Source organism: Gracilinanus agilis, chromosome 5 (assembly GCF_016433145.1).
Source record: "Gracilinanus agilis isolate LMUSP501 chromosome 5, AgileGrace, whole genome shotgun sequence".
In the NCBI taxonomy this organism is placed as follows: Eukaryota; Metazoa; Chordata; class Mammalia; order Didelphimorphia; family Didelphidae; genus Gracilinanus; species Gracilinanus agilis.
The window spans coordinates 300,409,516-300,429,996 of NC_058134.1; the positions used below are offsets into that span (position 1 = coordinate 300,409,516).

The following is a 20,481-nucleotide window of genomic DNA, read 5'->3' on the forward strand; positions in this document are numbered from 1 at the left end:
CTCTGACCCCCCCACTCTGAGACCCCCCAGTCTCCGCTCTGACACCCCCGGGCCCAGCCTCCCTCACTTGCTCTCGCAGTACTGCCCGTAGTAGCTGTGCCCACACTCGCACGCGTAGCCCTGGGTGGAGCTGGGCTTGCGCACGCAGGCCGAGACGTGCTCGCAGGGGTTCAGGTGACACGCATCCACGCAGTCTCTCCCGAAGTAGCCTAAGAGAGGAGGAAGGCGCCGCCATGGAGGGATGCAGGTGTGGGAGACCCTGCAGGGCCTTCGGGGCTGTCCTCAGGGCTGGGCGCATAGTGGGGACGCTCGGCGAGCTCACGCTCAGCTCCGATACACATACGTGTCTCACACACACACACGCACGCACTCTCACAGGCCGCTCCTCCTCCTCGGCCCTTCTCTGCTGGCAAACGTCCGGCCCACGCCCGGCCCTGCCACTCTTACCCGGCTCGCAGACGCACGCGTAGCCGTCCCAGCTGTCCAGGCAGCGGCTGTGCTCGGGGCACGGGCTGGAGGCACACGGGTCGTCCGTGGCGCAGCCGTCCTTCACCCGCACCTGAAGCGCCTCCTTCATGTTCAGGGTCACGATGTTCGTGGCCGTCTCCCCCATCCGCACTCCCTGCGGGAAGGACACCCGACTCAGCGCCTGCCGGGGGGCCCTGGGCCTCCTCCTCTTGGGTGCCCCCAGCAGGGACGGCCCCGGGGGAGAGGCCGGCCTCCCGGGAGGCACAGGGGCTGTGGCCGTGGAAGGGGAACTCGAACCCCTCGGAGCTGTCCCTGCTCTGGCACCGAGTGGCTCTATTTCTAGGCGACTGTGAGGAAAAGCCAGAGATGGCGCCTGTGATGGGGGGAGCAGCCGCTGTTTGGGGAGTTTGGGTTCAAAGGTCACCGAGGGGACCCACAGACTGGGGAGACGCCCCCCCCACCCGTTTCAGCCATGCGAGCAGGGAACTCCTTCCCCAGGGCAGACGGGCCCCCCGGACTGTCCAGAGCCTCCAGAGGTCCAGGCTCTGCTGGCCCACACGCGGCAAAGACGCAACTCGGACCCGGCCTCCCCGACGCTCTCTCTTGACTCCCCCAAAGCCCCCCACGAGTCCTTCCATTACCACCCGGTTATTCCGGCTCGGTAAGAAATGAAGCATTTGAAGCCAGGCCTCACGACGGTGTAACGGCCGCCCCAAATGGAGGACGGTGGACAAGGGGCCGAGCCCGGCCGAACGCAGGGGAGCCACCTTCCTCCTTCCTGGCCGCTGCGGGGGACTCTGGGTGTGCAGCGCGGCCTGGCACGCCGGCCTTGTCCAACGGGACTTTGGGCAGACCCTTTATTTTTTGTTTTCTCTCTCTTTTCTGCTGATTTTTGTTCTTTGTTTCTGAGAGCAGGGAATGAAATGTTCGTGACAAATAACCATCACGGCCAGCCTTGAAGGCCGCCACAGCCCTTGGCGTGTGGTCTCGTGATCCGGAACGAGGTAAAAACCAAAGAAGGCTAAGCATGAGGAACTCTCTGAGGAGGGAGAGGCTAGCTGGGACCGGGGTGGAGGCGCCGGGCAGCCCCCTCGGAGGACTACCTGCATGCAGCCGGAGAAGCCCTGCTGGACTGTGACTTGGTCTTCGGAGAGGCCGCCCACCAGGACGCTCCTCATCTTTAATCCAGGAAGATGGTTGCCAATTTGCACCGTGTTCTGTTGAGAAGGGAAGGCAAAAGGTCTGGCTTTGGGCCAGAGTGACAGAGGCGTCTCCAGGACGTACCCAATCCTGCCGTTGGGGCCGAGAGGAAGAACTGTCCACTGTGGTGAGAGCCCAGCCAAACCCCGAGAGCTCCCAGAAATCCTGCCTGGAGCCTCAGCTCTCAGGGTCACTGGAACCACGGCCCGTTGGGGCACCTGACAATGTTAGAAGGCACCAGCCCGGGAACACGCCACCCCACAGGGACCCACGTCGGGGCGCCTCGTGCGGCCTTCCCCGAGGGCTCAGAGCACTTCTGCTGTGGCCTCCCTCCTGGCTGGGGGCAGATCCTCAGTGGACAGCTCCAAGGCTGTCTGTTGCCCGTGACCAGCCCCTCAGGACTCACCTGATCCAGGCCGTAGTCCAGCGTCATCACGGCCAGGTACGTGATGTCCTTCCCATCCTTGGCGCTCTTTAGCTCGATGAGCAGGTGGTGCCATTCCCCGTCACTCACGCGGGACCTGCCCAGCCTCATGGAGGCTACCTCAGAGGAGCCGTGGAAAACGGCAAAATAAACGTGGCTATTCAGGATCTGGTGGGAAGGAAGTGGAAGGGTCACGCCTGAGTCCTGATCCTGGTCTTGGCAGCTGCCTTTGGACCCTAACTCTGCCTCCCCTGCCTATGTGACCTCGGGCAGTTTGCTCCCCTCTCCCAGCCTCAGATTTCCCGGCTATTTGTGCTTCTGACTTTGCAGAGCAGCTGCAGGACCAAAGGAAAGAAACGATGGGAAGGGGCTTATGCACAAGGGCAGCAGGGGTGGTCCTTACAGGGCCGGGCAGTGGAAAGTGCCCAGGACTTGGCAAAGCACTGCCAGAACCAAAGCGGACAGTATTCTGCTTAATCTAGAGGGTTTACAGAGGGCTTTTGTCCCCAAACCCAGGACACCAAAGCAGACCCACATGGAAGGAACACAATTTCCAAGGGAGAGCCTTCATTACTAGCATCCTCATCATTTTCTTCACCTTCATTATCTGTGGTAGTACCATCATCATCTTCATCACAATCAGTAGTACCATCACCTTCATCTTCATCGATCTATTTCATCATCCTAATGAAGAGCATCATCTTCATCATTAGTAATATCTTCATCAGCCAATGATATCTCTTTATCATCATTACTAGCATCCTCATCATTTTCATCTTCCTCATCTGTAGTAGTACCATCCTCATCGTCATCACCACTACCACCACCTTCATCATCATCATCTTCATCAATATCATTTCATCATCCTAATGAAGAGCATCATCTTCATCATTTGAAGTAGGACCATCATTCTCTTCATCATTAACAGCAGCAGCATCTTCATCATTAGGAACATCATCTCCATCATGAATAGCATTATCTTCACATCTTCATCCCTACCACCACCACCTTCATCATCTTCTTCATCTTCATCATAACTAATAGTACCATCCTCTTCCTCATCGTTTCATCTCCTCCATCTTTATCAGTAGGAGTTTTATCATCATTATTAGCATCATCCCCTTCCTCTCTCCCTTATCATCATCTTCGTCACCACCATCAGCACTAATTAGTCCCATCGCCACTACAGTGATGATGATGATGACTGCTCACAGCACAACAGTCTCAGAATCCCAAGCTTGCTTGAATCTCACTTCTGACATTCCCCGGCTGTATAGGTGTGGACAGGTCATTTCACTAGAGTGTGGGACGATGAAGGGAATGTTGGATTTGTAGTCAGAGATCCTGGGTTCAAATTCTGATTCTGCCACTGATAGGCTGTGTGATATGAGACCGGTCTCTTCTCCCTCTCTAGTTCTGTTTCTTCCTCTGATGATGAATGGTAATCTCTTCTAGAATTAAAGCTAGAATCCTTTTTGAAGCCCACTTATCCCACTTTAAAATGGGCTCATAGACTCTTCTTTCTCTCCCTCCCAAAGCTCTGATGAAAGTCCTAAAATGCCAAGAAATGAGAGCTGGGGCTTAGGGGCTGATCCGTTTTAGTTGGGACCTGGGGCTCCTTGGGTAGGATGGGGACCTGGTCTTGGAGGATGAATGGCTTGCCCAGGATCACAGAGCCATGCCTCGAACCCAGGTCTCCTTGCCCCTGAGGCTCAGAAGCTTCATCCTGAACAAGCCAATGCTCGCCGTTGTCCACATTTTACATTTGGGGGCAACGAAGCAGACGGCACAAGCTGAGTTCATCGAGGTGTCCAGCTTTGACCTTCCTGACTTGCCATATATTTTTCTCCCCAGCTATGGGTGGTGTCGACTTCCTCCCCTGCTCCAGCTACTCAGGAAATGGGAGATTCATGGGCAGACAGAAATAGCCCCGAGTTTCCAAAGCACCTGGGCTGAGCGCTCCCAGAACTCGTGACTCCCCCAGAGCCGGAGAGCTCCCTTCCACGCCTGTCTTCATCCTCAAAGTCAGGGAGAAAGCAGCCTAGGAGGTGGGAGAGCTCTCTCTCTCCCAAGGACAGGGACATGGTTGACTTTCAGCAGCCCCCGCCCCCCCGCCAAACCCTCCACCCCAGGGCAGTGGGGACAAAGGTCCTGAGTGGGGCACTGATGGGCCGGACTCCAGAAATGCCACCACTGCCTTACCTGGAGGCTAATTTTGGATGATGTCCCGGCGTTGGCTGCCAAAAGCGTCCCGCTTGCTTTCCGGGTCCGGAACATGAGCCCCAGGTACCAAGGCACTGAGATGGTGATGTCCAGATCCCCCCAGAACACGAGGCTCTCCCCACTGAAGCGCTGGGGATGTGGCATGACTGTGAATGGTAGAGACGAGGGCAGTCACTGTCTGGGATGTCCAAGGCTGCCCCAGAGAGAAGACTCTTCACCAGGCTGGTGGGGGACGGGTAAGGCACTCCCCCAGGCCACACGGGCAGCAGGTGACCCTCGAAGCCCAGGCCCTTTTTATTACTGTCCCAGGCTGCCCTTTCTATTCTAGTCAGAATGACGTTAGTGCTGTGACTTTTAGAGACTATCAGGAAGACAGTGAAAGAGGGCCAAATTGATCACGAGAACTGCTGCCCAGGAAGGTTCCTGTAAATCCGGTTGAGCCCCCTGAACATTCCAGGTGGGTGTCACAAGCCGGCCGGCCCACGAGGTCTCGCCTCCTCCCAAGCCCAAAAGGCCAAAGGAAAAGCGGCAGCCCACAGGTCAGGGCCACTAGCCACCAAGGCCAGGGCCGCTTCCTCTAGAGGGAAGCACAGCCTTATTGTCTCTTCAGGGCGATTTCCTGCTGGGATGGACCACAAACAGGGCTTCGTTTTCTTTGGCACGACAGCTGGCCAGACCCCAGGACATTCCAACCAGGGCTGGGCCCTCGGGCTGCCGACCAGCTCTGTGACCTGCCTGATGGCTGAAATGGGGAGAAATCAAAGGCAGGGCTGTAGCCTTCTGAGCGGAGCTGTGAGAATGGCTCAGAAAATGGAAGCCCAGGCTCAAGCAGAGAAAGCACTCGTCTGGGGGGAACCAGGGGGATCCTGCCTCAGACACTTATTAGCTGGATGGCGCTGGGGAGATCACGGGCACTTTTAGAACCTCAGTTGATCCATCTGGGAAATGGGGACAATAATATCCCCTCTCACAGGTCTGTGGTAATGTGATACAATCTCTTCAAATCAGACATGTATGGTAGTTTGAGAGATGAGGAAACCAAAGGTGCAGAGGCAGGAACTTGCCCAAAGTCAATGGGTCATAGGCTAAATCAAGAGATTTAGTGGCAAAGCCTAGCTGAGGTCCTGTGCCAGCAGAATAAGAGAACAGAGAATGCCACAGATGATGTGGACCTTAGGACTCGAATTCAATTACTGAGCCCCGACATTCTGGGTTCTAAGGTCCCTCCCAGCCCTGACACCCCACCTTTTCTCATGACCCGACCCCCTTCCCTGTCCCTAGTCCTTACCCTGCTCACAGTTCTTGCCCCCATAGCGTAGTGGGCAGCTGCAAATGTACATGTTCCATTTGTTCACACACGTCCCACCATTCTGACACCAGATGCTGTCGCAGTGGTTCTCCTGTGCGGTACAACCTGCAGTGATGGGCGCACTCTTATTTCCTTCTCGGGGAGATGCTCTCCCTACTCCATGGCAGCGGGCCCCTCTCTGGAGGCTCCAGGTGGGCCGTGCGCCTTTCAGGGTCCTCCAGCAAGGGCCGCCATGTTGGGAAAGGACCCTGGACCCCCTCCTCGGTGCCCCCCGGCTACAGCTGCCTGCCCATTTCTAGCGGGAGGCTGCAGCGTACCTGCTCTGGTGCCATTGTTGGCAATGAAGCTCTCCATATCGATGGCCTGGTTGTCAATGGAGAGGTTCCTCATGCAGCCCACGAACTGCCTGTTGTGCACCGGGAAGTCCTCAGGCAGGTTGGGGACACCTCCGAGGAGGAGGGGGCCCGTCAGGTCCAAAGACCTAAAGACACAAAGCCAAGTGCAAGCTGATGATCCCACTAGCTCAAGCACCTTCCGTGGCTCCCTGTGTTCTGTCCAGCCCCAGCTTAAGAAGCTCCATGATGCAATGTGCATTCCAAACTGCTGGTTCTATGATTTCTTCCCACATCTACCATCTCCAGACAGTTGCACAGGCTGTGTCCCTCCTGAGAACGCATCCCTCCTCACCTATCTCTCTACCTGCCCAGCTTCCTTCAAATGAGACGACATCCAATCTCAATTGAGATAATATGTGGAAAGTGCTCAGTGCCATACCCAGAACACAGCAGGCACCCAATCAGCACCCAATCGGCACCCGCCCCCTTCTCTCCTTCCCCTCCGAGATCAGCCTGGGGGTTGTTGTTCCCCTGATGGCGGGAGGCCTTTGGCTGGTCATCTGCTCTGGAGTGTATTTGGAATGGATGGGAAGCTCCCCGAGGGTAGGCACAGCACGGCACCTCCTGGGGTAGGTGCCAAATAAATGTTTAACTGAGTTTTAATTTCTAATCCGCAGCGACCAGGCCTTAAAAATGCAACCCCAGGTTTCCTTTAGGCTGCTGGGCTTAGAGCTCGAGGGTCCCTGGCCCAGGCCCTTCATTTTAGAGAGGAGGAGCCTGAGGTTCGTGGTCTAAGATCAGCCGGGTGCTAAGGATGGGGCCAGGCCCAAGCCCAGCCTACCTTCTGCTACCAAGCCTTGTCCTCGTCCTCTGAGCCAGCCCAGAGACTGACCCCCCAAAAACTTAGCTTTGAGCTTCAGTCCTGGATCCAGCCAGGGAGGGAGGGAAGGCGGGCGTCTGGGTGGTAGTAGCTACTGACAACAAGCCCAAGGTAGGCAGCAGCCCCTCTCCCACAAGCCTCTGGGCATCATTTACCGGCAGTTCGGGGGAGGGGGGCAGGGAAGCTGAACCAGGCTGAGGCATTGGTGGTAAAAGGAGGTCAGGATGAGACAGAGAGCAGGAAGGGCCCTGGGAGATCACGGAGGCCAGCCTCCTCTTCTATATGAGGCTGCCCAGGGAGCAGACCTCCGACTCCAAGGGACTCCTGCCTTCCCCTTAACGTGAGGGCTTAGGATAACTAAGAATGCTGGGCTGAGAGGAGAGCTGATGATGAATACAGGCTTACGAATACCCATAATAGCGGTGGTGGAGCCCATTTCAGCAGCTTCTCCCAGGTCCCCAGCCCAGCCAGTCCCACCTGAAGACCCCTCACAAACACCTTCCTCCCTCTGGGTGCCCCAGGGGACACTTACTTCTTAGAGCCCGTTTGGGTGCCCTGGGCCGCACAGCTGTAGTTGGCCAAGCGGCCACCAAAGCGTACGGCCACGGCTGTGTCACAGTCATCCACGGACACCACGGCCACCTTCTCTCCGGAGGGCCCATGAGGGATGCCCAGCCTGCCAATGTGGGGCTGCGGGAAAAGCACAACCAGAAGTCACAGAGATTTCAATAAATCAGGGGGTGTCAGAGCTGGGGGGCCTTAGAACAGATCTGTGCAAAGTTTGAGCAGGGATGAAAAGGTCTGGAGGAAACTGTGGAGAGGCAAGAGAGTGGGCAAATTCAGGAAGTGTAGACAGATTGCCTGTACCAGTGAGGACCCTGCTAAGGTTACATAAAGGAAGTTCACAGACGACCCAGTAAGCTTGGTAAAAGACAACCTGCATAGACAAGGGTAGTGGGTGGCAGTGACCCCCATTTCTTTTTTTTTTTTTTTAACTCTCACCTTCAGTCTTGGAGTCAATACTGTGTATCGGCTCCAAGGCAGAAGAGTGGTGGGGCTAGGCCATGAGGGTCAAGTGACTTGCCCAGGGTCATATAGCTGAGAAGTGTCTGAGGTCAGATTTGAACCCAGGACCTCTCATCTCTAGGCCTGGCTCTCAATCCACTGAGCTACCCAGCTGCCCCCGGTGACCCCCATTTCTAAAGCACCTTCAGGCTTACAAACCACCTTTCCCTTGTGAGACAGATTGTACAAGTATGAACATGCCCATTTCACAAAATGGGAAACTGAGGCTTGGTAAGATGAAGCAACATGTCTGGGCTCACATAGTGAAAGAGTGTCAGGGTTGGGGCTTGAACCCCCAAGGCCCCCCTGCCTCCCTATTTCTTACAACACTCTGGGTGCCTCCTGTGCCACCTGGCCCTTTGTGAGTGTCTGAAAGTCCCAAACAAGCTGTTCCTCTGTCGGAGTAGGGTGGGGGCTGCCCCTCGGCAGGCAGCAAGTGACACCTTAGAGAGAAAACGAAGTGGAGGGGGGCACCCACGGGGAGTGCAGCATGGGCACAGGCTGAGAGTGCCAGACTGGGAGTCTCACAGCCCCTCTGCACGAGGACCAATGTCCCCTGCAGCCTCTTCCATTCTGGGAGCCAGATGTGGGATTCTATGAGGTACAGAACATTCTGGGAGAAGAGAAATGGGGCACCCGCTCCCCCACCCCCAATCACCTCTGCCTCAGTTTCTCTCCACTGACATCTTCCTGTGGTTCTGCCGGGAGGTGGGGGGTACAGCACTAAAACGTCAGGTTCCTTAAGAGATACAGCGCAGAGCCCCATTCCCTCTCACAACAAACCGGGGACCCCACTGTCCAGATGGAGAAACTGAGTCCCTAAGAAATCGACCTGCTGGCTCAGTCTGTCTGTACCTCCCCAGGGCTCAGCCCATACCCAATAGGGGCAGAAGATCAACGCTTGTGGATCCGTGGACTCGGGGATTTGCCCAGGGTCCCACGCTAGGGAGGATGAAAGGTGGGATGGAAGCAAGGTCCTTCCCCTCTGAATCCAGCGAGATCGTTGCCAAAGCACGGCCTGGCCACATGGGCTGCCCCCCAGACGCCCCTCCCCGCCTCCCAAGTGCTAGGCATGCCCCGCTGCCGTCTCCAGAGCCGTCTCCAGCTCCCCCAAGCCCACCATTAGCCAGCAGCCACCTTGTAATTTACATTTTTGGGCATGGGTGTTAGCCAGGGAGAGGAAGGGCCCCGGGAGCATTTCAGTTCAGCGCTGCTTTCATGATGCTAAGCTCCTGTTTACCAAATTACAGTGGCGGTGAGACGGCTGCTCAGACACAGCCACCACCAAGAAGTAGGGCGGATGACGGCTGGATGGGGCGCCAGAAGCTAGGGGCAGCTGCGGGCAGGGGGCAGCCCCCGGGGCAGGAGGGCGGGCAATGGCCAGAAAGGGTGCCAAGATCCAGGAGCAACAGCGGGCAGGGGGCAGCCCCCGGGGCAGGAGGGTGGGCAATGGCCAGAAAGGATGCCAGAAGCTAGGAGCAGCAGCAGGCAGGGGGCAGCCCCCAGGGCAGGAGGGCACACAATGGTCAGAAGGGGTGCCAGGATCCAGGAGCAGCAGTGGGCTGGGGGCAGCCCCCGGGGCAGGAGGATGGGCAATGGCCAGAAAGGGTGCCAGGATCCAGGAGCAGCAGTGGGCTGGGGGCAGCAGGGCACACGATGGTCAGAAAGGGTGCCAGGATCCAGGAGCAGCAGCGGGCAGGGGACAGCCCCTAATCAAGGATGACAGCCAGACAGAGCTCAGGAAGGAGCCCCCGGTGGAAGCTCTCAGCCACCGTTCCTCCGCGGTGCCCTCGGCCCCTTGGTGTGTCCTCGGCCCTCCGTGGGATGAGGGATGTCAAAGGAGCCCGGCTCCTACGGCCCAGCTACCAGAGCCTTCCCCGCTCCTGTGTGTCTCTCACACACACGTGTGCGGGTCATCTCTCCCATCAGATCGTCGCCCTGTTCTTGCCCTGGGCCTGGTGGGTGCTTCGTGAATGCTCGCCGATGGCCCGACTGTGGCGTCAGCTCTGGAAGTAAAAGGCCCCTTGACGTCACCGACCGCCCTTCCTTTTTCAGCAGGACGAGCCGAGGACCGGAGAGGTTCAAGGTTACGGCCCTGAAATGGAACTGGGCAAAGCGCGCCTCTTCAGCACTAACGGCACCAGGACCTGGACCTCGGCCCGAGGCTCCCTGCCTGAGACCTTCCACCAACAACAGGGATGGCTGACTTTCCTGATGTTCTCCCGGCAGGCATTTGCTGTGGGCGCCCTCTTGGAATCGGGCTTGTACCTTCACGAACAAAGTGCCCCGCGATGCCACGGCGCCCGATCCTGCTGACACGCAGTCAGACGTTGCGAGGGGACGTGCGCAGCGCCCTGGCCGAGCGAGGGCCCGACTTGAGCCTGGGCTGGCCAGTCCCACGTGCCTGTCCTCCCAGCTGGGCGTGGACTAGCCCCATTGGAGGGGAGGCCTGCGGGAGGACTTTTCTGGCACCGTCCCTCTGTGAAGGCCGCCCCCAGGGGGACCTGTGGCTGGGCACTCACAGATCCCCGGATTCTCAGAGAAAGCGCAGAGGCAGCCACTCGAGAAAGGACTTTGACCTGTACCTGGCAAGGGGGCATTCATGGAAGCCCCAGGAAGGAGGCGGAGAAGGGGGGGGGTGGCCCGGAACCAGATGGGGCACGTGCTGGGGTTCTTGGCGGCCTTCCATGTTCTGTTGCAAGGAAACGAGTCGTCCTCCCCCTTCACTCGAAGGCCTCCAGGGATGAGAAACTTCTTCCTCCCCGTGGCTACCCACTCCGCTTCTGGCAAACGCTCCTGGCTAGGAAGATTTCCTTTAGAGGTGCCGGGCCCTGGCATAAAGACGAAGGCAGCCCTGCCCTCCGGGAGCCCCCTAATGGGAGCGGCCATGGATGGCGGCCCTGCGGGGAGGCCGAGCGCGGGGTCTCTTCACTGGCTTGTCCTCCCGGCTCTGCCTGCTCATGCTCGCTGGCTCTCACGGCTCTGCCCAGTTCCATCACTTTTCCACCCATTTGGGCATCCCCGAATCCACTCGCTTCCAGTTCTTTGCCTCTAGGAAGGGTGTTGCGCCCTATTGCGGGACCTGAGGAGGTCTTTCTTTTATCACTGGCCCGTGGGAGTTCCTGGATCTCTTTGGGTCAAAGGGTAGAGACATCTCGGTCACTTGGCACATGATTCCACGCCACCTTCCAGAACGGCTGCACCAATCCCTATCTTCCCCAACAATGCTTTGATGGTTCTGCAAGATGTTTGGTGGAATGGATGGAACCTCCGCGAGGGCAGAGAGCAGCCCTCCATGCCTGTGCCTTCTTTTTTCTTGCATGGTGCTGCTCCGAGTCCTTCCTTGAAGCCACAGGACAGGGAGGACATGCCGAGTGGGCTGTCAGAGCTGCCCTCAAGCTCTCTCGGGATGCCTCATCCATGCCTTCTTTGCCATCCCTTTAGTTTCAGGGCAAACCACGTCTGGCCCTGCCTTGCAGGAAGGACTCTGGACGTGGGGTCAGCAGTGAAATTCCCAGCTCTGATACGTGCTGGATGGGTCCTCATTTCCTCCTGAGCCTCCCTCATCCCCTTTGAGAAGCCATGTTCCCTCTGCCAGCTTCCTGAAGCATGCTGCCAGCCTCTGATGCCAGGGGGATGTTGGGAGCCCTGGCCCAACTATAGACTTGCACTGTCCTTGGCCCAAGACCAACCCAACCATCACCATCCTCGGTGCAGGCTGCTTCCTCCTCTGCCTCTTTCTCCAAGGAAGCTGCTGAATGCTGGGCCCCTACTTTTAGTTTAAAGCAAGTAAAAGAAAATTAAAATGAGAACAAAGGCTTGGGGCACCCCCTATGTGGCCAATTCTTCCTGTGGGCCTCGAAGGGAAGCGTGGAGCCCTGAAAGGGGTTCAACTCCCCTTTGCAGGCCTAGCTGGGCCCCCCCTCTTGCTTTTGTGTGGCTTTGTCCATGGGAGGTCATTGATTTAGAGTCCATTTTCTGGGCCTGAGAGGAAAAAAACCCCTCCCTCCCTCCTTAATCTCCTGCCTCCCAGGGCTTTTCTTTGGGTTTTCCCATGTTTGTGACCCCCTCTCCTCCGATGCCCCTCCGAGGGGGCCCCAGAATCCAAGGCTGAATGTTCCTAAGCCATGGATGGGACAGGCCGAGCCAGGCCAGACCAGATGGGTGGGGGGCCAAGGTGAGGGGGCTGGGATTAGAGTTTCAGTCTCATTAGGCAGTCAGCCAAACTCAGAGGACCCCAACCTGAACCTCCTGGCCTCTGTCCAACTCTGGGGTGCCAGCCCAGGAAGGGAGGCCCCTTGATTCCCAGGCAGGACTGTGGAGGCCACGAAGCTCATTTGCGGCTTACTGGGGCCCTCATCTCAGTGGGTGCCGGGCCCCTGCAAAGGGAGTCAGACCATGGCAGAAAATGCCAAATAAAACAGCAGGAGCTGAAGGCCAGAGATGTTTACAACCTCGGGAGGGGAGGGAAGAACAGGCAAATAGCAGGCAGGCCTCACAGCCCCAGCGGAAGGGCCGCCTCGCTGACCAGAACCATTTATCAGGGCACTGGAAATGGGGCGGTTGGGAGGCCAAGCCGGCCAGGTCCAGCCGGCTGTAAAGTGCCCCCTGCCAGCTTCTGAGGGGCAGCCATAAAAGGAGGCAGGGGAGAGGAGGCCCACGAGGGGGATCGTGGAGAGCGGCGGGGGTCATTCGGGTTACTGGTCTCTGTAAAGCGGAGAGGACGGTGAGGGGCACATCCCAAGGAGGTCAAGGGCAGAAACCAGGCCCCCGGCTCCTCATCTTGTGATAGGAAAAAAGAAATCAGACTGACTGCGATGGGGTAAAACAAGGCTGGCAGAAGGGCTGAGGGTGGGTTTGGGAAATCAGAGGAGCTGGGGAGACTAGCAGAGTGGAGAGAGCACAGAGCACAATGGCTGCCATCTTGGAAAGGTCTGGGTTACCAGGATGGCCATCCCGGGGTCTCGAAGGGCAGGTGAGGAGACAGACCAAGGTGGCGCCTTACAGGGCAACGAGGACTGGCTTTGGAGAGGGAAGACCTGAGTTCCAATCCTGTCTCCGCCCCTTTCTTCCTATCTGATTTCTCCTTAATAGGCCTCAGTTTCTTCTTTTGTAAAATGAGGAGGGAGGCTGGACTGGGTGGGTTCTAAGAGCCCTTCCTGCCGGGTCCCTCGGAACAACATAGTGCATCATCCAGAGCGGTGCCATGGGCTGGTTCTGCTTCACTGCCCGTCTTTGTTAGGTGCTAGGAGGGGTGTCTGGAAACGACTCCGTGTGAAAACAAGAGAGCCGTAAAAGGTGGCAAACATTTTTTAAAAATAGGAATGAGCATTCCGCCGCGGCAGCTTGTGACAGCCCTGGGGGGAGGGCGCTGAGCTCCAGAAGTGGGGGTGGCACCCAGCCCCTTCGCTCTTCGCTCTTCGGCCCGGGCCGATGGAGCCCATTTCCTCTGGATGGCGTCACGGGGCAGCCCGGGCAGCGGGTGAGGGATGGGTCCTCTCCAGAGTGAGGCCACTGGAGCAGAAAGGCATTCTGTCCTCAGCACCCGCTCAGGTTTCCAGCAGCTTCTCCGCCCACTCTGGGACAATAGGCCCAGGGAAAGGCTGCTGGGGATAAGGTTGCAGGACTGGAAGATGAGGCCAGCGCTGAGCTTTCAGGCAATGAGAAGCTGACGAGGAGTTAAAGCTCCGGCAGACAATGGGACCCCCCCAGCCCCTGTGGAAGGGAGGCGAGAGGTGCCCATCTCTTCCTCCAAAAATGCCCGAGTCGTGGCAATGGGGCTAGGAGCCTGAGAGGGACAATGGAAAACGGTGCCCGGTGGGCAGAGGACACAGGGCCTCTTTCTCCCTCGTCCTTTCTTCTCTGGTCCGCCCCGACAAGCCTTGATGTGTGCCAGGCACCGAGCTAAGAGCTGGGGAGTCAAAGAAAGACCGAACACGGGCCTGCCCTCAAGGAGCTTACATTCTGTTGGGGGACACAGCATGCCCGTGCAATAATGAACCACCAGGTAATTTGGGGATCAGGAAAGGTCTTTTAGTAGGACACAGCACCTGAGCTGAGCTTGGAGGCAAGCTTCCAGGGGTAGAATCCTGGCCAGTCTCTCAAGTTCTCTGTGCCTCAGTTTCTTCATCTTTGAAATGGCACCGTGCAGTCCCATTTTCATTCTTTATCTCTCTGTGAAGAGCAGACTGAGAATTGAGCGTCCACCAACTACCGTTTGCAGCTTCACACTGGAACGTCCTCCTAAGTTCCATGAGGGGAGACCAAACAGGCCAGGATGGCACGTTCAGCTCTGGGCTCCCCACCTCTCTGGTGCTCAGGCCCCACTGTCCTCTGGCCCAGTCAGGCCCATGGGGGGGGGGGGAGGGACTGACGTGGGAGCCTGCTGATGAGGAGGGATGCAGAGAATCTGGGGAGCCCTCAGAACTTCTGCTGAAGGACCTGGGTGTGGACAAGGCTACTCTACGGCCCACACCACGCAGGCCGGGGTAGCCCGCCCTCGGGAGAGCTTCTGGGGCCATTACGGGTTCTCCCTCTGTCCTGGTCGGGCACGGATGGAGATCTGTCCCTCCTGCAGCATCTGTCGGACCTCGGACAAAGCCATCGCACCCAGGAGCTGCCCACAGGGCTACACCACCATGGCCGCTGGGGTGGGTCCCTTGTGGCAGACCCTGTGCTCTCCCGGGGGGGAGGCCTTTTGGGGAAGCAAGAGGAAACTCTGGCAGGTTTGGTGCGTGGCCCGTGGCTCTGTGGGAGAATGGGTGTAGGCAGTCCTTGGGTGGGTGGGTGAGCCCCAGGCTCTGCCTCAGAACAAAGGGACCTGGGGGTCATCGGCTTAACAGAGGGGAAACTGAGGCCCAGAGGAGGGAGGCCCGTGGTTTTTGTTCTGGGGAGGTGACTGGCCCAAGGCCACACAGCCAGGAAGGGGCTGGCGTGCTGAGGCTGAATGCTTTGGTCTTCTCCAGGCTACAGTCTTCCCTCTAACAAAGGGGGCCGCCATTCTGCTCACCACGAAACGAGGCAGATGTGCTGGCTTCCAGGGAAGGCAGGTTCTATGGAGGAGGAGGAGATGGCCAGTGAAGGCGGGGAGGAGGACAGGGCCCAAAGAAAGGCAGGAAAGCTGGGGCTGGCACGCATTAGTTGCCATGGCAGCATCCTGTCTCCCCTCCGGGCGGCCTGGGTTTGGGCCTCGAAAGGAGAGAAGAGATCTTTCTGCTGCCCTGGGGAGGGGGCGGGGCGTATTCTCCTGGCTGCAGGCAGACAGACTGAGGGCCAGATAGGACACCTGCTCCAAGCAGAGGCTCGAACCCAAAGCCTCTGGGCGCCTCTGACCTTTCAAAGAGCCTGAAGAGCCTTCGAATTCAGAGCCAGCAGGTGGGAGCCGCTGCCAGGCCAGGTCCTGTCATCCAGGATGGTCCAATTCCCTCCCTTAACAGAGATGGGAAATGACTCGGCCCAGGTCACGTGGTCTGGGAGAGCCAGATTCGAACCCAGATTCCCAGCCTCCAAATTCGGCCCTCCTTCAGCCAGGACCAGCTTCCTTGGTTATGAGCCGGCAGCGTTAAGAACTCTACCGCAGTGACTTGAGCCCGCGCGGTGGTCTCGGGCGGAGGCGGCAGGTTCTCAAGGTATGAAATGATCCTCCGCGCCGGGAGCGCAGCCCTATCTTAGCGGGGTTCCCCCCGAAACGTGATACTCCGCCCGCGGCTCTGCTCGGCTCCGAGACAAAGAAGGAGACCGCGGCAGCCCCCCCTGCCAATCAGGTCCGGCTAGCTTCAGGGCTTCACGTGCTCAGCCCCCTCGGCTACAGTTTCAGGCTTTTCAAGATACCTTTTTCTCCCACGATGGATCCGCTCCCTCGACAGCCCCGGCCTGGAGGCTGCAGAAACGCCCCACCCCCACCCCCTGGATCGGAGCCTGAGGGAGGGGCCCACAGGGCTGCTGGGGGTGGAAGAGAACGAGCCTGGGGTCAGAGTCAGGCCCCAAGCTTTGCCACTTCCAACCGTGTGCCCCGAGGCCAGGCCTGCCCCCCCTTTCTCCGGAACACACTTGGGTTCCATCCCGTCATCTCTCCCGCCTTCTGTTTCCCATCTGTGAAATGGGTTTCGAAGTGACGGACAGGAGATCATCGTGGGCTCCTCGGCTGGGGAAGCTTTATGTGCCCGCGGTAATGGCCACCTACATTTCTCGGTGCTTGAAGGGTTACAGAACTCTTACTGGTCCCATTTTACAGAAGAGGAAACTGAGCCCGCCGATGATTAGAACGATGTTCGAGCGGCTGAAAGCTGGCAAAGTCTTCACCCCCGTTGCGGGGCGGGCCGGGCCTCTTCTCAGTCCCATTTTTCGGAGGACGAAGCTGAGGTTCAGAGAGGTTTAGGAAGCGCGCTGCTCTCCTCGGCCCTGGGAAGTGGAGCCGGGCATGGTGGGTTCTGCGGCCCATTTTACACACGAGCTGCGCCTGCCGGCAGTGGCACTTGCCTGAGGTCACCGCGGTGGCGTTTGGCTGGTTTTCGAGGCTAGGGTGCCCTCTCCTAGGATGCCGGACAGCCGGGTGTCCGCGGACCCCCAGAGCGCAGCAGCTGGGCGCCTCCAGGGGCGGCCCTCGGCACTGCACCGGATCTTCTTTCTGGGCAATTCCAGGCTGGAGAGCGGCGGAGGGATTTCAGGGAGAGCTATTTTTTGTAAACGGCACTTAAATCCGGGCGGAAGAGGCAAGGCTAGCGGGGAAGGCAGGGCAGCCACAATCTCCAGTCTTCCCCTCCCCCAGCGCGATGTCCGTCGGGCAGGAGAAACTTGTCCCTGACATCCAGAAGCTGAGACTAAGGTGTAGAGAAGGCCCTGGTGAGGGGACCGAAGCCTTAGACCCACTTGACAGGGGAGGTAACTAAGGGCCAAGGAAAGGGGTATGGGGGGACCCTGAAAGTGACGCCCAGAAAGTGCCCCCAGACGGCAAGGTCGCCAGGCTGCTAACTAGCGGCATTAGAACTTGAGCCCATGAGGGGGCAGCTGGGTAGCTCAGTGGATTGAGAGCCAGGCCTAGAGACGGGAGGTCCTGGGTTCAAATCTGGCCTCAGCCACTTCCCAGCTGTGTGACCCTGGGCAAGTCACTTGACCCCCATGGCCCACACTTACCACTCTTCCACCTAGGAGCCAATATTGACTCCAAGACGGGAAGGTCAGGGTTTAAAAAAATTAAATTAAAAAAAAAGAATTTGAGCCCAGGCAAGCCTTCCATCTCTCTTCTTTCCAATCCACTCCTCACAGAGAGCAGAAATAACTGTCCAGAGCAGATCGCTCCAGGATCTTCCATGGCTCTCTATTGCCCCTGGGGCAAGAAGCAAACTCCTCAGCTGGGCACTAGCCCTTTGCCATCTGGCTCTGGACCCAGCACCAGCCCAAGACACAGGGCTGACTTAAAGGTGCCTTGAAGGCCCCCCCGAGGGCCCTGCCGACAGGAAAGACCCCGCGTGTGCATGACTTTGGGCCGCCCCCCAAGTTTGCTCTCTCTCCAGGCTACTTTGGTCTGTCCTTCTTGGCCTAGAGCGCCCCCTTTATCCCGGGGAGCTCCCCTGGAGCAGGCTGGGCGCCCCCCAATGGTCCCGTGCCTGGAAGCTCTGAGGCCACCCAGCGAGAGGGGAGGCAGGCGGAAATGCCATTTCTAATCTCTGAATAAACTTCGGTTCCCCCAAAGACTCCAGGGGCCCCCTAAGCCTCCTCCAACATTTCCCTTTTGTCCGATGACAGCATCCTCCAGTCCACACGTGGTTGCTTTCCTGGGTGCAGTGACCTGCGGCTGCACCCAGCAGCACCCTCCCAGCGCCCGCTCCCAGGCTCTCCCCAAAGATCTGATCCCGCCTTTCGGGGCGGCCCAGAAGCTGCACTGAGAAATGCCCGGGGGGGGGGGCTGCTGACTAGGGTGAGCCCTCCCTGGGCCGCTGCCCTGCGCCCCTTGTCTGAGCGGGTGCTGAGGATGTGGGTTCAGAGGTCACCTGTGGCACCCCCTCCCGGGGTGACCCCAGGCAGACCCCTTCCCCTGCGAGGGCCTCGGTCTCCTCCTGGGTAAAACGAGGGCCTGAGGTTCCTCCCAGGTCTAGAGGCGCAGAGAGTGGGCGCTCGGCTCAGAAGGGGGGGCGCTCTGAGCCCGGGTACACTGGGCCCTCCTCTCAGAACCCGGGGCTCCGAGGGGGACAGAACCACCCTGCAGGAGAGGGAGTGAAGAGGCCGCTCTGGATTGGACACGGAGCCTGGCTGGGAGCCCCCCCCATCCCCGGGCGGCGCCTCTTGTCTGGGGTCATCCAGAAGGCAGCAAAGCCCTGGAAGAGGAGAGCCGGCTGGAGGCTGGTTCTGAAGCGGTTCCCCCGAGTGCCCCCCTTGGGCCAGTCACAAAGGCCTTCCGGTCAGGGGAGGCTCCCTGGGGCTGGGACTCCTGTCTCAGAAGCCAGGCTCTGGGCTGCCTGCAAGGCGGGCGAGGGGGGCAAGTGACTTGGCCAGGGTCACCCCGCTAGGAGGTGTCGGAGGCCACGTCTGAGCCCAGGACGGCCCGTCTGCGTTCAGGCCTGCTTCTCTAGCCGCTGAGCTACCCAGCCGCCTCCTGATGGTCTCTTTGTATCGTGGGTGCCCAGGAGAGGCCCTGCCACATTGGGGGTGCTCGCAATGGCCGTGCTAGGATTCCCGTTGGGGCATGGTTTGGGCTGATGGCTCAGACCCGGCATTCCCGCCTTCCGGCCCAGACGCCGAGACCCAGAGAGCTCTCTGGAGAATGGAGCTTCTGTCCTAACAAAGGAGCCCCAAAGGAGCCCAGGGGCTGGTGGCGGCCCTCGGCGCGCCCCAACGTCCCGATGGGCTCGGGGCTCCCCAGGATTGTCCAGCTGAAGGCACTCCTGCGGCCTCACCCACCTTGTTGTAATACTGCACCCGCACCGAATGCCAGCGGCCGTCACTCACGCCTCCACGCACCACGGGGGCCACGCTGGTCCTCGTCTCGCCTGCAGGGGGGCAAAAGACCCAGAAAGATCAGGAGCGCCTCTGGGGCCTGCCCTGGGGAGGGCAGCAGGGGCTGAGGGGCCGCATCCCTGCGTCTCCCCCTGCCAGGACCACCTCGGGGTGCCGGCGCAGGGAAAGGGCAGGGAGGTCGGGGGTGGCAGGAGGGGGCACAGACACAGCCAGGGGGCCGGCTCGGCCTGGCCTCGGGGAGGACGCTGACACCGGAGAGGGTGTCCGAGGCCCGGGGACAAGAAGCCTGAGGGATGACACAGGGCGAGTTTCGTGGATCTGAAAAGCTGATGCGTGGACCAGCGACCCCATGTGTCCGGCTTGGCCTCCGAAAGCAGAGGGAGGAACAAAGGGGAGGGTCTGGGGGTCCCAGATCTGGATCTAGTCCGGCCTCCCCCGAGGCCGCATGGGAGGCAGAATAGCAGCCCAAACCCCCAGACCCCAGAGCTGGCGCACCACCCACTGCCACCAGGGCAGGAAGAGCGCCCGGGGGCATCAGCAGCCTCAGCATCTCCTGAACTGCCTCCCTCTCGGGGAGGGGAGCTTTGGGGAAAGGGATGATGATTATTCTGGAGGAATTCCTGGCCAGGTCTGGCCTCCATGGCGGAGGCCCTGCAGATGGCTGTTCAGAGGCCCCTTTCTGGAGGAATGGGTGGGAGGGGGTTGCCCTCTGGCCTTCTTTTCAGCTCTGAAATTCTGAGCCTCTGGGGAGGCAGGGGCTTCCCTCGGCCTTGGGTGGGCTTCAATGAGATGGGTTTGCCTTAGGAGCCCCAGGAGTTTGCCCTCTCCTAGACAATAAGCCCGCCAGCCCCAGGAGCTTTCCCACAAGGCCTGGCCACCTATTCCCGGGGTTCTCCCCCAGTGGGAGGGGGCTCGGGCCAGGCCTCTGGGCTTAGGGGGAAGGAGACCAATGGGAGGGAAGCCTGGGAGGCACAAAAGGACACCCAGAGAGGGAGGAGCCCTCTCTGGAGAGAGGAGGGGGCTGCCACAGGCTTTCTGTTTCTTTGTCTTCTTTTTGTAAATTCAAATGTGAACCTGCTCTGGGTGGGGGTGGGGGTGGCTCTCTGGGAGGGGCACCGGAGGAAGTCCCCCTCCCCTCCCCTCCCCTCCATTATTCTCCTGCCTAGAGCTGGGCTTTGGCACCTAGTAGGTGCTTAATAAAGGTTCACTGAGGGAGGCAAGACCAAAAGAGCACCGACGGCTCCTGGGACCTGCAGTGCAAGGCTGGGAGGGATCCTTGAGATGAAGAGGTTGAAGCCTCCTGTTTTACAAAAGGGGAAACTGAGGCCCACAGGGAGCAGAGTTGCCCGAGACAGGACTCGCCTGCACGTTTGGCCACAGCCCTGATCACATCAAGCCAAACTGTGGCCTGTCTGGGTAGGAAAGAGCTAGGGAAGAGCCGGGATCCCAGAGCCCTGCCTGGGACGGGTAAAATGGGCCCGAGAGGGGATGAGACTTGTCCAAGGCCATACAGTTACCCAGAGGAAAGGCTGGAATTCCATCTGAGACAAAGCCCTTGGTGAGGGGAGCCCCTACACGGGGGTGGGGGTGTGGGGGGAGCTCCCTCATTCTGCCCCCTGGGGCC

The 20,481-nt window shown here is 59.1% G+C and overlaps 1 protein-coding gene across 1 annotated transcript in view; it reads right to left on the bottom strand.

Moving 5' to 3' along the window:
- The window catches only part of CELSR1 (cadherin EGF LAG seven-pass G-type receptor 1), an 89,499-nt gene that overhangs the window by 28,940 nt on the left and 40,078 nt on the right, over positions 1–20,481 (bottom strand). Inside the window, exons 5-14 of the mRNA XM_044679281.1 lie at positions 18,941–19,143; positions 18,801–18,889; positions 7,372–7,529; positions 5,942–6,105; positions 5,604–5,729; positions 4,295–4,461; positions 2,075–2,260; positions 1,572–1,685; positions 448–622; positions 68–209 (exon numbers count right to left, since the gene is read on the bottom strand). Coding sequence (XP_044535216.1) covers positions 68–209; positions 448–622; positions 1,572–1,685; positions 2,075–2,260; positions 4,295–4,461; positions 5,604–5,729; positions 5,942–6,105; positions 7,372–7,529; positions 18,801–18,889; positions 18,941–19,143 — 1,524 coding nt within the window. The remainder of the gene's footprint in view (positions 1–67; positions 210–447; positions 623–1,571; positions 1,686–2,074; positions 2,261–4,294; positions 4,462–5,603; positions 5,730–5,941; positions 6,106–7,371; positions 7,530–18,800; positions 18,890–18,940; positions 19,144–20,481) is intronic.